Source organism: Phycodurus eques, chromosome 2 (genome assembly GCF_024500275.1).
Source record: "Phycodurus eques isolate BA_2022a chromosome 2, UOR_Pequ_1.1, whole genome shotgun sequence".
NCBI lineage: Eukaryota > Metazoa > Chordata > Actinopteri > Syngnathiformes > Syngnathidae > Phycodurus > Phycodurus eques.
The window spans coordinates 5983352-6001018 of record NC_084526.1 but is presented as its reverse complement, the minus strand read 5'-3'; the positions used below and the strand labels follow the sequence as shown (position 1 = coordinate 6001018).

General features: G+C 41.0%; 1 protein-coding gene across 2 annotated transcripts; it reads left to right on the top strand.

Moving 5' to 3' along the window:
* Positions 1-3467: 3467 nt before the first annotated feature.
* Positions 3468-15667, top strand: dapk2a (death-associated protein kinase 2a). 2 transcript variants are annotated; one of them, XM_061700841.1, is made up of 8 exons: positions 3468-3708; positions 8133-8354; positions 10444-10582; positions 13809-13938; positions 14264-14339; positions 14433-14585; positions 14676-14721; positions 14980-15667. In XM_061700841.1, the coding sequence occupies exons 1-8, from the start codon at positions 3647-3649 to the stop codon at positions 15601-15603; spliced, it is 1452 nt and encodes a 483-aa protein (XP_061556825.1). In that variant the 5' UTR covers positions 3468-3646; the 3' UTR covers positions 15604-15667. The 2 variants fall into 2 exon arrangements, with proteins under 2 accessions (XP_061556825.1, XP_061556835.1); XM_061700851.1 differs by having other exon boundaries at positions 3618-3708; positions 14989-15667.
* The last annotated feature ends 2000 nt before the right edge of the window (positions 15668-17667 follow it).

The following is a 17667-nucleotide window of genomic DNA, read 5'->3' as shown; positions in this document are numbered from 1 at the left end:
GTTATATGAGCTGTTTAATATAACTGTAGCTTAATGCATAAGCGTTATCATGTGCAAATTGTGGTTATTTAAATTGGAGGTTGATTGTTGTATTTAAAATGCATTACCATTCTTATTCACAGAATTTCTGTTTCGTGGTAAGAGTATTTAATTTTAGGTATTTACTAAGCATGTAAATTGGATGACATCCATCCATCCATTTTCTGTACCAGTTTATCCTCACAAGGGTCACGGGCGTGCTGGAGCCTATCCCAACTATCTTTGGACGAGAGGCGGGGTACACCCTGAACCGAACAATGTTGTGTGGTGCACTGGATTGTTACTGGTGCTTGTAACATGACATGGACACTGGCAAAGACCGCTGGTGTTACAATTACGCACAGGTCTAAATGGCTGTATTATCGTTTACTAACAATATATGCACACATGCAAACATTCTTATCACACAAAACAGTTATGACATACACAATGCAAATGTACTAGTGAGAAACTATAATGCAAACATGCAGAAGTACAAACAAGCTAAGACAAGTATTAAATATAATTTTTATTATTTACAAGTAGTCTACCTTTACAAAGCTCACAACACTTACAACAGAAGGGTACACTTCAGCTGAAGAACAAGAAGTATGTTTCTAATCTATTGCTACAGCTACACAAATAGAAAAACATTCATTGCATAACACTGAAAAGGTACATCTCGGGTTTCAGCAGACAAAAATGGCAATAGTTAAACCTGAATTAAAATAAAAATATAAACAACCTTAATGTTCCCTATGATTTAAAATGTTGACTTTACATTGTTTATCATGTACAAACAATTGGATAAACAAAGTTGGTCTAATGATTGAATTGGAAGTTAAAAATGGCAAGTGATGGAACATGTCAACGTTCAAGCTTCAAGTTGATGGTCTAACTGTGAAGGGTATCATACCAAGTAAGGAAACTGATATTGAAAAATTAAGACTAGTGAAAAAAAATCTAAGTTAATGATTATGTGCTAAAGACAATAAAGTTTATCAGTTTGAACATTAAATAAAAATCTTTATTTTCTTTGTAGTGTATTCAATTAAATATAGGTTGAACATGATTTGCAAATCAATGTATTGTTTTTATTTATGTTTAACACAACATCCCAACTTCATTGGAACTGGGGTTGTATATGCAGACAAATGTTCGAGGTGAACTGAAATAACAAATGGGAAAAAGAAAACCAAAGCGCAAGGGGCTTTTAAGTTTGAACCCAAACTCATCTGACTCGCACAATGTACTTTATCCGGTTGGAGCTGCTGTAGTGTGACGTCATCGGCAGGTGCGCAGGCCACCGAAGGACCCCGATCCGATCTTGCAGGACGACCACATCTGGGATCGACACCGGCGCGCCGCTCATAAAAGCAGAAAGCCGCTGGTGGAATGACGGCTCCGTCGATGCACACAAGTGGGAGTAGTACTCCGGCGTAGTGCAGGAAATCCTGCGTAGGAGTCGCCCTATGTACTATATGTGTATCAGTAATAAGTGAAATTCTTGAAATACAAACACCCTATTTAAATACACTCTTTATATTTTGGTTGAATTTACAGCAATTACATTTTTTGAAGGCCTGTAAACACACCTAAAACAACACATTTAAACACATAATATATTGAGAGAGAGAGCAAGAGCAATGGATAACACAAAAATATTGCACAAATAGTATAAAAGATAGCGTAGCGAATAGTCGCAAAGCAAGAACCGTGATATAGAGAGGATTACTGTATCTGTACTGATGATAAGTTGCAGGGACTCATTGTTCCAGGGCTGGGACTCATTGTTTCCATGAGATATGCATGGACGGATTCACATAGTCTCAAGTGTAAAGTGATCTATGAATATGTAACACCATATAAGCTATTTATACAGTACCCACATAGCCTGCTTAAAATAAGACAAATATCAATGCCATTAGAATGAAGATCTCACTGCCATTGTCGCCTTTTTACAGACATCTGAGTGGGTGGGTGGTGCTGAACTGCAAAAAAAAGTTGATTTAAAAAAAAAAAAAAGATCTCAGCCAGACTTTTATGAGTGCTAATGGCATGAGTGTCTAACGGTGCTAGATAAAAGGAAGCATACCATTTCCAAACAAATTCCAAGGTGCCACCAGTCAGTCATCCGATGAGCCTAATTGCACGATAAAGCCTAACTTGGCTACAAAAGTAGCTAGCCCATTATAATAGTGGCCTAGCTATTCACAAGCTAACGTTGCTAATATTAGCCAAAGTCCGCACCTGGGACTCCATAATGTTATTTCTTTAGCTAATGTGTATTAGCTAATGTCTACATTTGCAAATACTGTACAATCCTGCGCAACAAAGTGACTTACCCGTGACATATTTTGAAAACTAAAAAAAGGTGGCTTGCTGCTTCTGGCCATCGAGTTGTCGAGGTGACGCCATACCTGCACGTGCACTCGTCTCCATTGGGTAGGGCCCTATTGTGGAGGTCAGCTGTTGTAGCCTGGGACTCGCATTTTTCTATTGTTGCCAAGTTGCGACTTATCTTCATCGAGGTTAAGAACAATAAAGAATTGTTTTTAATAGCCTCAAGCACACATGTACAGTAGGCACTACATTATATTTTTGAATTCCGTTTCAAATGAGTTGCTGTGCCCTGCGATTGGCTGGCGACCGGTTCACGGTGTACCCCTCCTCCCGCCCGAAGATAGCTGGGATAGGCTCCAGCAGCCCGCGACTCTAGTGAGGAGAAACGGTGAAGAAAATGGATGGATGGATGGATGGATGGATGGATGGATGGATGAGTTGCTGTACCACCAAAAGTGTATTACTTGACATGACGTCTGCCAACTAAGGGCTGAGCTGCACTTTATTGGTTTACAGAGTAAACTAGTGGCTAGAGAACAAGGAAGTAACATTTCTTGTCACTTTCCTACTATAATCTGTGTGGGAACTTGGTACGCCTCTGTACTATAGTGGAAAAATGAGAAAAGTCATACATGTAATATTTTTTTTTTACTTGGTGTCCGCGACCCACCCAAAATGGTTCCACGACCCACTTTTGGGTCCCGACCCACTAGTTGAGAATCCCTGGTGTAACTTGTCTAACATCCATACATTCCTACTTCTGCATAAATTGCACAGTTGCATTGAAATTTAATTAAAGAATATAAAGTATACCACTTTTACAATTACATTTCACAGTCACCCTTCATGAGAGACTTTATGATAACACCAAAGTTGTTGGTACAGCAATGTACGTCGTACACTATATGCAAATCTCATGTGTCTGAAACGGGAGCACGCCAGGTGTCAGGACATGGCAGAGAGAGAAAGAGAGAGAGCACGCCACAGAGGACACAGAGTTCACGATCGACACTATTTTTAACTCTGCAAGACATTTTCCTACTCACCAGTGTCTTGTTTATGTTCGCGTTGTACATGGAAAAACAGACACTGACAGCACACTACCGTATTTCAATGGGACTCAGACCAGTGGCATCTTTATCCTTTTGTAGAACAGTCCCTTTCAGCATTTTTTAAAACACAGTGATTGATCATGCCCACAACTTGCCGCGGATGAGCAGTGTATGCTTCTTTTTGACATGCTTACAAGAATTAAACTGCGCTTTTAAAAGTGAGGACCGCAAAAATGGATATTTTCAAGCAACAGAAAGTTGAAGATTTCTATGAAATTGGGGAAGAGTTGGGAAGGTAGGCCTACTGTGCAAACTGTTTTATTGTTTATCAATCCACAAGTAACATCATTGGTATTATTTGTTGTTGTTGAGATTAGTGAAATGAAGAAGAATTCATGGTTACTGTGCGCATAAGTAAATGTTTCCAACTGACAAAATATATCAATAAATGTAAAACCCTTTCAGAGATCCTTTCATGTTAATCGCTAATTCATTGATACTCTTCCGTGAGAAATAGTTCTTTTGATCATTGAATTATCAGTTATCTGAGCTATCATTTATAGATTTCTACCGTCACAAATAAAGAATGTGGTCTTGCATCATGCTTTTTTTCTACATAACATGCAACATGACAGGGGCCGGCGTTAAACGATTGTGTAAGTGCTGTTTTCTATCACTAATCTATGCTAACGCAGTAGTAAAGTCGTAATTATAGTAGGATAAATATTGGATGAAAAACACTGTTAGGCTCCAAATTTAAAACAATCAAATGAAAACCAGTCTAGGGCAGTAACTGAGCATTCCTTTTTGGCGCGGTGAATTTCTTACGCAGAGCTGTCAGAAACTGAGGACCACTTGTATAATTAATGAATGGAGTTCTTTAGTTATTTCCAGTCAATATATAAAAAAATAAATACAAATATCCATCCATCCATTTTCTGAGCCGCTTCTCCTCACTCGGGTCGCGGGCGTGCTGGAGACTATCCCAGCTGTCATCGGGCAGGAGGCGGGGTACACCCCGAACTGGTTGCCAGCCAATCGCAGGGCACATACAAACAAACAACCATTCGCATTCACAGTCACACCTACAGGCAATTTTAGAGTCTCCAATTAATGCATATTTTTGGGATGTGGGAGGAAACCGGAGTGCCCGGAGAAAACCCACGCAGGCACGGGGAGAACATGCAAACTCCACACAGGCGGGGCCGAGGATTGAACCCGGGTCCTCAGAACTGTGAGGCTGACGCTCTAAGCACCTGGCCTGGTGACCCGTGTCCGGGCAAAACAAAATGCAATCAAATCATTTTACTCATGCTTGGGGTTTTTGGAGCCATGCTTTGTCTGGTCCCTCACCTAGGACCTGTTTGCCATGGGTGACTCTGCCAGTTTCCTACAAACATGGTACCTTAGCAGTTCACTTTAATACTGAGTTGAGAGAGTGTTACAAGGTGTGTGTCTTTGGTGGGATGTAGAACAACCTGAAGATATATTCCATCTGTCCATTTTCCATACCAATTATCCTCACTAGGGTCGTGGGGGTGCTGGAGCTTATCCCAGGCCGGGCACACCCTGAACTGGTCGCCAGCAAATCGCAGAGAATATATTGCCCCAAAGTATACGCAGACCAGCTCACTCCAGTCTTCACACAGATCTTCAATAGATCTCTGTAATTGTGTGAAGTCCCATCCTGTTTTAAATGCACCCCCATCATCCCAGTCCTCAAGAAACCTGCAATTTCGGGTCTGAATGATGACAGGCCCGTCGCCCTGACATCTGTGGTCATGAAGTAATTTGAACACATCGAGAACATCACAGGACCCCTGCTGGACCCCCTGCAGTTTGCCTACCAAGTTAACAGGTCTGTGGATGATGCAGTCAACATGGGACTGCACTTCATCCTAGAACACCTCGACAGCGCGGGATCCTACACGAGGATCCTGATCATGGACTTCAGCTCTCCGTTCAACACCATCATCCCCGAACTCCTCTCCTCCAAGCTTCTCCAGCTCAGCATCTTGCCTGCCATCAGCCAATGAATTTACAGCTTCCTGATGGGCAGGACACAGCAGGTGAGGCTGGGGGACACTACCTCATTCACACGCACCATTAGCAACGGGGCGCCCCAAGGATGTTCTCTCTCTACATTAACGACTGCACCTCAATGCACCCGGCTGTCAACCTCCTAAAGTTTGCAGACGACACCACAGTCATTGCCCTCATCAAAGACGGTGACAAGTCTGCGTATCGACAGGAAGTGGAGCGGCTGGAGCTTTGGTGCGGCTGACACAACCTGGAACTGAACACGCTCAAGACTGTAGTGATGATTGTGGACTTCAGGAGGCATCCTTCACCACAACTGCCCCTCACGATCTACAGCTGTCCTGTGTCAACCATCGACACCTTCAAGTTCCTGGGAATTACAGTCTCTCAGGACCTGAAGTGGAAGACCAAAATCAACTCCATCCTCAAAAAGGCCAGGCAGAGGATGTACTGTCTGTGGCTTCTGAGGAACCATGGCCTGCCACATGAGCTGTTGAGGGAGTTCTACACAGCATTCATCGAATCAGTCCTGTGTTCGTCCATCACAGTCTGGTTTGGTGCTCCCACAAAAAAATGACAACCTCCGACTGCAACGAACAATTAGGACTGCCGGAAAAATCCTCAGTACACCCCTACCAACCCTTGAGGACTTGCACGCTGCCAGAACTAAGTCAAGAGCATGCAAAATCCTCTTGGACCCTCCACATCCTGGTTCCCATCTCTTCCAGCTCCTCCCCTCCGTTAGGTGCTATCGAACAATGCTAACTAAAACCAGCAGACATTCCAATAGCTTCTTCCCTCTTGACATTAAATTGCAAGAGGCTAAGTGACTCTCCGGAGTGTGTTTCTATGTTGTTTTTTTTTGTCTCAAAGTATTTACTGTCAAAATGGTTATTGTCATGCTAGAGTGGTTCCAACTACAGGAAACCAATTCCTTGTGTGTTTTTGACATAATTGGCAACAAAGAGGATTCTGATTCAAATTCATATTCAATGCAACAGTTTTTTTATTGGGGGGGGGGGGGGGGGGGGGGGGAGATTGCTCACTTAAGCATTTATCTAAATTATCTGAATTTGCATTTTTGTGACCGTAGCACATACTGTATTTTCTCCAAGTAAAACCTTGCATATTCGTTTTGGGTAACCACAGAGGATGTTGCTCACGTCAACAGATGTTGCTTTAATGTTTCTTCACCACATCCTATTCAATCTCTTAACAGCTGCATTATTCTGTAGTGAAAACCAAATCCTCAACTAAAGAAATGAAAGAAGCAATATGCACTTTAATGGAGTGGGACATCAATGTTTCACTTGTCTTCCTGCCAAGTTTCAGGGAAATTCAGTTTCTACATGGGGTCCAATACAAGAACAATGTCAAAAATGCTAATAATGCTCATATTTGATCAGCACTGTCAGGGATATATTACTATAACATTAAACATGTACTCCTGAGGCAGAACCACCGAAAGTGTCTACCCTGCAGTGCACACTTATGCCATCTTAATGAACATTGTACAGCATGTGATAAATGTTGCCCACTCGACATCTATTGCAGCCTGATCATCCTGGAAGGGGGATCTGTCATGATCTGTGCCATGCAGTTCCCTTTTTGGAGCTTGGGTGGCGCTTTGTGTCTCGATTTTCTCTCTCTCTCTGTCTCTCCAGCAACCATCACCTCCTCGGCCGCGCACCTGTTCTCAATCACCACTCATCACTCCCTGCATATAAGCCTACCAGATCCAGGAATGCGGCGCCAGAGTATTCACACTCGTTTGTGGTACACAGGCCGACTCTCGAGATAACTACTCTTGTGTGTAAGTTGATTACCTGGCTCTCGCACTTGTACTCATCCCCTGTGTTCTCCTCCGCTTCCAGTGTTCTTCCCGTGTCTCCTGCTTCGCTGCCCGGTCCAACCACGGCGTGAAGCTCTTCCACCTGCTCATGCTCCAGTCTCCTGTCTGAAGCATGAGCACCATCACACCTTGGAAATACAAACCCTGAGCTACCTCCAAATAAACCATTCTCATCTACTCCCTCTGCCTCAGTCTGATTTTGGATCCAGTCCAATACCATACAATTACATATCGTGACAGGATCTTTAAACTATACTAAAATCAGCGTTAGAATGTCTGCAACATAGCAAACATGTGGAAAAAGTAAAGGGGTGTAAATACTTTCTGGTTGCACTGTATATGGTGCAATTCAATTCCAGCACTGAAAACTACAGTCACAATAATAAACATACAGTATATACGGTAACGTCAAATGAATATCTATAGGATTGTATCAATCAAAACTAAGCATTATTAACTTAAATAAAACATTTTTTCAAACAGAATTGTATTGCCTTGTCTTGTATTCTTTCTGCTATTATGATATTGTCGTGGCTGTTCAGTGTATATACTGTAAAGTGTAGTCATTTCTTGAAGATTGCAAATTCTTGCTGTCCAAACTTAAAAGGCAGAATGATAAGGTCCCAAGCTGTACTCATATGACCTGCGTATGCTCGGAAGCGAGCCCAGGAACAAGGCACTAACCCTATGAAAAAGGTTCACTGGTAACTGTGTCACTAATGGAATGGTTTCATCAAAATGGGTTCAACAAAGTCACTTTTCAGGTAATGCATATCAAAACTAATTCATCAAAATGAAATAAATCTTTCCTACTTCTTGTGTTTTAGTGGACAGTTTGCCATTGTAAAGCAATGCAGAGAGAAAAATACAGGACAGGAATTTGCTGCCAAGTTCATCAAGAAGCGTCAAAGTATTGCCAGCTCTCGGGGAGTACGGCTGGAGGAGATACAACGTGAGGTGGAGATTCTACAGCAAATTCAGCACCAAAATATTGTGACGCTACACGATGTCTACGAGAACCGCACTGATGTGGTGCTGATCCTGGAGTTGTGAGTGCCTAATTAATTTACTTTACCAACATACATACAACGGTATACTCGCGTGACTTTGGTGTGGGCAGCGTGGGTTCAGTTCCAACTCAGTGAAGGTGTGAATGTGTGTGCGAATGGTTGTCTGTGTCTATATGTGCTCTGTGACCAGGATACGTGGTGTTGAAAATGGATGGAGGGAATATTTTTCTGATTTTCTAAAAAGTTGTGGACTCAAGCAGTTTTTCAAACTGTGTGCTCATGTAGAAAACGCTAAATACAAGGAAGGATACTATGGTAGACCTTTGGGAAATTACAGCTTAGTGGTCAAATTTGAGAAAAATTGAGAAATTTTGAAATATTTTGACAAATTGTAATTACGGTATGTATGAATGAGCTGAACACGTAGAAATTGAAAAGGTAAGACTCGTTAAGAAATAAGGACACTGTGGCTAAATTTGTAAAAAAAAAAAAAAAAAAAAAAAAAATGGTAGAAATTTAGAATTCAAATGAATAATGCTGATTTCATGCTATATCACCATGTTGCGGTGATTTAGCAGCATGCAAACAGCTCCGAAGCAACATGCTGGGGAAGAACCGATACGCACAAAACGGACGGAAAACAGCCAGCAGTCACAACTTGGAACAATAAAGCATGTGAAGGTTGTATAAAACTAATAGAAGTTGGGATTTGGGATTTATAAAATGTAAACTCATCCTCCAAACCCTTGGACCTTGATTCCCGAATGAAAGGCACACTCTACTTCCATTGGAAAAGAGGACTTTGGACCACTGGCCAAAAGTCCGGTCCTTCTTCTCCTTGGCCCAGTTGAGACGCTTCCTTCGTTGACTCAGGCTCAGAAGGGGCTTGACCCGAGGAACCCAACAGTTGTAGCCCATCTCCTGGATGCGTCTGAATGTGGTGGTTTTTGAAGCTGCCTCATGAAGCTGCGAAACCTAAATACTTGACGGCAGTTACATCAATCAAAAACAAAACACAGTCACTGTTGTTCCATTTCCTTAACACGTCTTTTCAATTGACACAGCTTTTGTTTGTTATGAAATTCAGATGCTTATCACTGGGAGCTTTACAGATCATTTACATCACTGGTGTCAAACTCATGGCCCGGGGTCAGATCCGGCCTGCTACATCATTTTAAGTGGCCCGCAAAAGCAAATCACGTACGTCCAGTTCATGTCTTGTGCTTAAATTCCAAAACTACAAATTGTCTTCACTTTTGGTAACATTCAGATATCGTAAGCATTTCTTTGGAACCAATTCCACTTTTAAAATAAAATTAAATAATAGTTGAACAAATATTTTTTTACTGGCTTCCGATTTCAAAACTAGTTATCCATCAATTTGTTGTGTACTGTATATGTAATTATATTAGGCGATCATACATTTATATGTATGTTTGATACTACTTTTTTTTCAGACCGACACTCAATCTTGAGTACTCATGATAGAGATACCACTTGTACTTTTGATACTCAAAATTTCAATTAACACAATGACAGACAATTGTGAAAAAAGACCTTTCTTTCTTTCTGACGCACATGAGGATTTACCAATGTGTCAAACTGCCGCAGTGTAGCGGCGGTTGGACACATACAAGGAGGACTTACAATGGAGTAAGTCCTCCTCAACTACTGACGAGGAGGACTTACTCCATGTCAGATGTTTTTGCGTTAAATATCGGTGGCCAGTGTCGGTAACCTCCATGAGTACCCTATCCCTTGAAATAAGGCTGGTATCAGCCCTGGTATCGGTATTCGCCCTTCCCAATTAAGTCATAACAGCCCTCCGTGGGAAACCCTAATTACGACGGGGCCCCGGACAAAAATTACTTTGTGACCCCTGATTTAGATTCTCAAAATAAGATTTAGCATTAGTTCCCTGTCGTATATCTATGATGGGCAATACAATGTTTCACAGGCATAGGTAATATATGAACTAAAAATTATTGAAGAAATTATCACTCAGACTCCATAGAGAGGCTTCCAGGATAATCAGTATTAAGTGACTACCCTTCAAAGTGATTTATCTAATAGATTTTAATTCTGAGGAGAAAAAAAACCTGCTAAATGCTAAATGTCTGTATTCCAGGGTCTCTGGGGGTGAGCTGTTTGACTTCTTGGCCCAGAAAGAGTCTCTAAGTGAGGACGAGGCAACACAGTTCATCAAGCAAATCCTTGAGGGGGTGAACTACCTTCACTCCAAAAAAATAGCCCACTTTGACCTCAAGGTATGTCCTGACAAGATCACCAGTGGCCTTAATGGCCCCCTGTGCGACGTCCTGTCAGTGGCACCTCCTGGCCCCTATACCCCCCCCCCCTCCAACCCCCACCCTCCCAACTCCCATCCCTGTGTCGATCGTCAACGAAGGGGGGTGGGGGTGCTGACGGTATTTGTTATCCTGTCCAAAAGAAAAAAGAAAAAGAAATGCTTGCAGTATCGCAACATTATTAATACATATGGTGATGTGAAATTTAGTACAGATTTTAGCAAGAATCATGGAAGTTGATGCAAATTATTTGCTTTCGTGGGCCACATAAAGTGATGTGGCGGGCCAGTTGTGGGCCTGGGCCTGGAGTTTGACATGGCTACTGTAGAAGTTTGACAGCAGATTAAAATACTACAGCATGACAGTGACATGGTCTTTCATTATCCACAGGATTGTAGTATTTGTCTGTATTATTACCCGCAATATTGAGCAATTTCTTACTTATTTAAAAGGCTACCCATTAAAATACTAAGTACTGTGTGAAAAATTTATTTCAATTTAGCCCTTTACTGGAACACTCCATTCCATTTTGAAACTAATGTATTATAATGCTAAAATATTTAAAATGCAGACTGTTCAACAAAAGAATGACACAATTTAGGGGTGGGTCTCCAGTAAAAAAAAATATTAATTAGAGACATTGTAATGAATTAATCTCAATTAATCGCATTTTAATCGTATAACAATATTTTTCTTGTGGATGACTGAATCAAATAATTGACACAGACAGGGATATTGTTAACTATGGATAAAAGCATGTAGGGTTAGGGTTAGTAAAATATAGTAAAAAAAATGTGCAGTAAAATAACTAAAATACTGCAGAAAATATCCCCTGCCAAAATTAAAGACACCTAAATTTAAAGTTTCATTTTAGTACTGTTTTTTTTTTTTAAGAACAGTATTGCCTTGAAAATAAATGGTTCCTGCATGGCAATTGAAAAGTTGGATCACCTTAGAGGGTTGAAGTGCTTCGATGGTATGAAAAGTCCTTTTTGCACAAATGTACATAAAACCACACTTATCAAGGCTTCCATCGGGTAGTTGGTTTTTTTTAAATGAAATTTGCCTCCCATCAGTCTTACAAACACTGTCTCACCCAATTCTTCCATTTTGGTAACCGAGCTTTGATGCGTGTATCAGTGTGAGTCGGTGTACCAGTAAATTATGCACTGACAAAGATTCCACGTTGTTTGGAACCCAAAATGCGGTTAAAATACGTAATTTTTTTTAAAACTAAATCATTTGTTTTAAATTTATTAATCACAATGAATGTGTTAAAGTCCCACCCCTACAACAAATATTTAAGTTCAAAATCTAGTTTTCCTATTCAGAATAAATGTTTTGATACCGACAATCATTTTTCAAGACAGACATCATTGTAGCTGGAAAATTGAGCGCAAACTGGAGTAACTTTGTCGCCTCCAGTATAGTCCGGATTAAACCCTTTTTGGCCAAAACCTGAAGACCCTAGCCTAGCGGTTAACATTCATGGCTCTACAGTACAAAGATCATTTTACACTTGAGACTATGTGAGTCCCAGGATGCACATGTCTGGAAACAATGATTCCCAGCCCTGGAACAATGAGTCCCTGCAACTTCTCATCATGGAGTACAGATACAGTAATCCTCCACTATATGATGGTTGTTGCTTTGCAGTCCCTCTATATTGCAGACTTTTTTAAACTATCACTATACATTTTTTATTGATGACACTGATATGATATTATAGCGCATAATAATTCAAATACATCCTTTTTTCAGAAAAATTAACTTTCAATTCTAAAGAACATTGAACATTGGCCTCGTAATGTAGAACAATAAATAAAATGTCTGAAATAAATCAAACTGGCTGTTCGCAAAAACTGCACTTAAACAAATAAACGTTTGGCACATAGGTAGAGTCATTAATCGACTAAAGAGACTCAAAAAATTGTTTCAAGCATGCCAAATTTCAATGATTAAGAAAAAAAACCATGTAAGTAGGCTTTGTCACTGTTTTTAAATCAGATGCCATACATTTTAATATCACTGTTATTTTTTAATCTTTATTTTTATCTATTGTATGAATGTTGTCATGTTATGTGCGGTATAATTTCTGCTGCCTCTTGGCTTTTGAAATTGAGATTTTATCTCTCAATAAGCTTTCACCTGGTTAAATAAAGGAAGAAATATAAAATAAGGCCTGCACTCAAGCTGCTGGACTGTGATGTGAGACCTTTATCTGTCAATTAAATGACGCTTAAAATGAATTTGCGCAAGTCAACTACTGCCTGAACATTGATAACGTGTGCCGCTGTGCTTATGGTTTATAAATAGTTAACTTTCCCATATGTGTGTGTGTGTGTGTGTGTGTGTGTGTGTGTGTGCGTGTGTGTGTGCGTGTGTGTGTGTGTTATGTGGGGCACATCCAATACGTAGGGCGGGTCTTAAACCATGAATCTACAGACCCAGAATGATTATGCTTCATGCATCCCTGCTAATTTTTGTGCATCACAGATGCGGGACACACATCAGGCAAGAGCTCTGCAGCATGTTTATGAAGCGAGCTTGTTAGGTATCTATAGAAAAAGAACACCTACCAACGTGAACCTGTGTACTAGTACACTTCCTTCAGTATGGCAGCCATACTGAAGGAGTATGGCTCAGACTTTATCAGCACTTTTATGCACGAAGCAAAACTAAATATATAACACAAATTTTAGCTGCATTAGCCTGACAATGGAAAGGAGACCTGAAGAGACAGCACAAGCACTTCCCAATAGGCTTAATGTTTTAGGACAGTATTTTAACCAATAGATGGTGCTCCTGAACTGTGGTATTTCTTTTTAGTTTTTAGTGAGGGATTGCACAATGTGAGGTCAGACTGGCTGCTTGCTGCCAAAATACCCATTTCACCCATGTATATGAAGAGGAATTAAGCAAATTCCGTAATTTGAATGATGAAAATGAAAATCACATTATTTGATTCAAAATGAAAATCAGTATAAAGGATATATCAACTTACAAATTTATGTAATCACCGTTTGTTTTTACACTTCACCTGGCTACCCTGACCACACGTCCCTGCTGCTGTTTTTTATTTATTTATTGACTAATCAAGAATTTTGAACCTTGATTGTGCAGTACTGCAGACTACAAAACACTTAGCCAATGAAATTTAATTAATTTGTCATTTGTTTCTCAACAGCCTGAAAACATAATGCTGCTAGATAAGAATGTACCATTGCCAAGGATTAAACTCATTGATTTTGGTCTCGCCCACAAAATTGAAGCAGGAATGGAGTTCAAAAACATCTTTGGAACACCTGAATTTGTTGGTAAGACAATTTAATGTGTTCATTAGTTTTTACAGGGCGGCACGGTGAACGACTGGTTAGCATATCGGCCTCACAGTTCTAAATTGCCCATAGGTGTGAATGTGAGTGTGAATGGTTGTTGGTTTATATGTGCCCTACGATTGGCTGGCGACCAGTTCAGGGTGTACCCCGCCTCTCACCCAAAGATAACTGGGATAGGCTCCAGCATCCCCGCGACCCAACTGATGACAAGCAGTGTAGTAAATGGATGGATGGATAGTCTTTACAGGAACGCTCTGTTCTTCTACAGTATTCTAACTAACTGGATCATTTTCTTTTTTAAAAGCACCTGAGATTGTCAACTATGAGCCATTGGGTTTGGAAGCGGACATGTGGAGTATCGGCGTCATAACATACATCCTGCAAGTGAACAGTGATATACACTGTAATTCAGCTCACATTGTTTGCCTTACACAGAAAAACAAACTGAATGTGTCTTCATATTCATATTCCAGATTAAGTGGTGCTTCTCCTTTCCTTGGAGAGACTAAGCAGGACACACTGAAGAACATTTCAACCATAAATTATGAGTTTGATGAGGGGTTCTTCTGCAACACCAGTGAATTGGCCAAAAATTTCATTAGTCACTTGCTTGAGAGGGACAAAAAGTAAGAGCTTGAATAATGTTTTACGCAGACTTTATAAAGTAAATCCAATGATTTTAAGAAGCAGTGTTATTGAGTCTCTTTTAATTACAGGAAAAGACTGACAATTCAAGATGCTCTTAATCACCCATGGATCAAGGTAATGTGAAATTCTCTACTTTAATGTGTCTGTAAACTACCGACATTTTGACTGATAGTATTACTTATATGAGGTCATCCCCCATTTAGCGAAAACACCAACTCCCAAGGTTCAAATGTTTGTAATCTTGCTAATACAGGACATCAGTATACTGCACATTGCTGATAAATGATACACGTTCTGACCAACATTTTTAGAAAAGGCCTCCCGTATGACAGCCAAGTTAAACATGTACAATATGTTCTTTCAACCCTGAAGTCTAATGAGCACAAGGAGGAGCATAAAGGCCAAGAGCTGCAGAAACGAGAGAGACGCCAACTCAAGACCAAGCGTCTGAGGGAGTACACTATTAAGTCTCACTCAAGTATGCCACCTAACAACACCTATGTAAACTTTGAGCGCTTCGCCCAAGTGGTGGAGGACATTGCTCAAATGGAACGGTCATTCTTCAGCTTGGCAGAGTCCCATGATTCTCTGCAAGAAGATATTGGTGCCATGGTCTCTATATACATTGAGAAAGAGGCCTGGTACAAGGAAGAGAGTGAAGGAGTGCGCCATGAGCTCTCGCAAATCCGTTACGAGTTCCGTAAGTTGGAATCCTTGAAGAGAAGTCTGCAAGACGAAATGCAGTCTTTTAGCTCCAGCCTTAGAGGCATCAGCAGCCGCTACCAGGAAAGACAGAACCACTTTGATGCACTCACCCAAGAACTCAGCAATGAGCTGAAATGGGTGCAGGAGGTGATGGGTTCATTTCCCACCGATGGCAGTTACCCCAATGGTAATGTCACCACTGTCTTCAAGAATGAGGTAAACGAAGCCCAGAAAGAGTTGCAGAAGCGCTCCTGTGGAGGAGAGCTGCTGTCTGGGATCAACCTAGACTAAACCGAAGCTGGCCATCAAAGATACACCATCATTCGTTTCAGTTAAAATTTTTCTGTATGAATGTATAATAAATTGTTGATGCGATGCCGTAATTGTTGCACTGGCAAACGATATGACTGCTTCCGTACAAAAGAACTCACTCTAGTAGACCATCCAAATTATTATATGTCTCTGTATGTAATCGCCATTACATTTTGTCATAAATGTAATCAGTTTCTGTGCTTGAAACTTACACGTATTCCTCGGCAGTCCCGAAATCTGGCATGAAAGGAATACACTACTATGAAAAACATTCATAGTAACAGTGGTGATGGACAATGTTCCTGTATTACCTACAAAAACTGTCAAACTAAAACAAAAAAGTTTATATTTACTACAGTACATACTGACCAATCACATCATTATGACCCATTGCACAATCGAATGATATCGAATCCACGAGCTATATCAAATACCCTGCCTGTTTTGATTGACACTGGTAAGGGGTATTATTTCAATGCTTATTGTGTCTATAGCTTGCACTCATGTAGAACTGTAGTACATCATACGGAGGCAATGTTTGAGTCATATAAAAAATATTAATATTAATAATTAGTAATTGAGGTAACCAAATAATGCAGCCCTACGGGGGACATAAGCAAGTGCAAACTGTCGGCGGGTCCCAAGCCCGGATAAATGCATAGGGTTGCATCAGGAAGGGCATCAGGCTTAGATTGTTGCCAAAAAAATATGAACCTTTACCGAAAGAATTGCATACCGGATTAGTCGTGGCCTGGGTTGACAACGTCCGCCACCGGTGAAAATTCAGCTACTGTGGGTCGAAGACAAAGGAGAGGTGGAAAGTGGGTTCTTAGGCAGAAAGAGAAGAGGAAGGCACAGAGCATAAAACTGAATGTGGGACTTTAAATGTTGGGACTATGACAGGAAAAGATCGGCAGTTGGTTGACATGAATATTAGGAGAAAGTTAGATATGTTGTGCGCCCAGGAGAGCAGGTGGAAAGGCAGTAAGGCTGGAATCTTAGGGGCAGGGTTAAAATTATTTTACGATGGTGTAGATGGGAAACGAAAGGAGTAGGGATTATTTTAAAGGAAAAGTTAGCTAAGAATATCTTGGACGCGAAAAGAGTGTTAGATCGAGTGATGATGCTGAAACTTGAAATTGAAGGTGTTACAGTGTATGTACTGTATAATGTAATTAGTGGCCATGCCCCGCAGGTAGGATGTGACCTAGAGGTGAAAGAGAAATTCTGGAAGGAGGTGGATGAAGTAGTTCTGAGCATCCCAGACAGAGAGAGAGGGAGTCGTGTTTGGTTTCCAATGGACATGTTGCTGAAGGAAAGAAGGGTGATGAAGTGATGGATAAGTTTTGCATCCACGAAAGGAACTTGGAGGGACAGATGGTGGTAGACTTTACAAAAAGGATGTAAATGGCTGTAGTGAACACTTTCTTCCAGAAGAAGCAGGAACGTAGGGTGACCTACAAGAGTGGCGGTAGAGCACCCAGGTGCATCTTGTGCAGACAATTTAATCTGAAGGAGGTTACTGACTGGGAATTAGTGGTAGGGGAGAGGGGGGTTAGACAATATAGGACGGTGGTGTTTAAAATGACTCTGGTGGTGGGGAGGAAGATTAAGAAGACAAAGGCAGAAAAGAGAACCATGTGGTGGAAGCTGAGAAAGGAAGTGTTTTTTGTGGCGTTACAAAAAGAGGTAAGACAGGCTCTCGGTGGACAGGAGGAGCTTCCAGAAGAGTGGACCACTACTTGCTGTGGCTTCTGGTAGGAAAGGCAAAAACGAGACATGGTGCTGGAACCGAAAGTACAGGAAATTATACAAGGAAAGAGGTTAGCCAAGAAAAAGTGGGACACTGAGAGGACAGAGGAGAGGAGAAAGGAATGCATTGAGATGCGACATAGGGCAATGGTTAGAGGTGACAAAGGCCAAACCAGAGGCATATGATGACATGTATGCCAGGTCGGACACTAAAGAAGGAGAGAAAGATCTAGACAGGTTGGCCAGACAGAGGGATAGCGATGGGAAGGATTTTCAGTAGGTAAGTGTGTT

Coding starts and splice junctions, on each gene's coding strand:
- dapk2a (XM_061700841.1), top strand. CDS start 3,647: ATGGATATTTTCAAGCAACAGAAAGTTGAAGATTTCTATGAAATTGGG. Junction 13,939..14,263: donor TGGAACACCTGAATTTGTTG/GTAAGACAATTT, acceptor CTTTTTTAAAAG/CACCTGAGATTGTCAACTAT. Junction 14,340..14,432: donor GGCGTCATAACATACATCCT/GCAAGTGAACAG, acceptor TTCATATTCCAG/ATTAAGTGGTGCTTCTCCTT.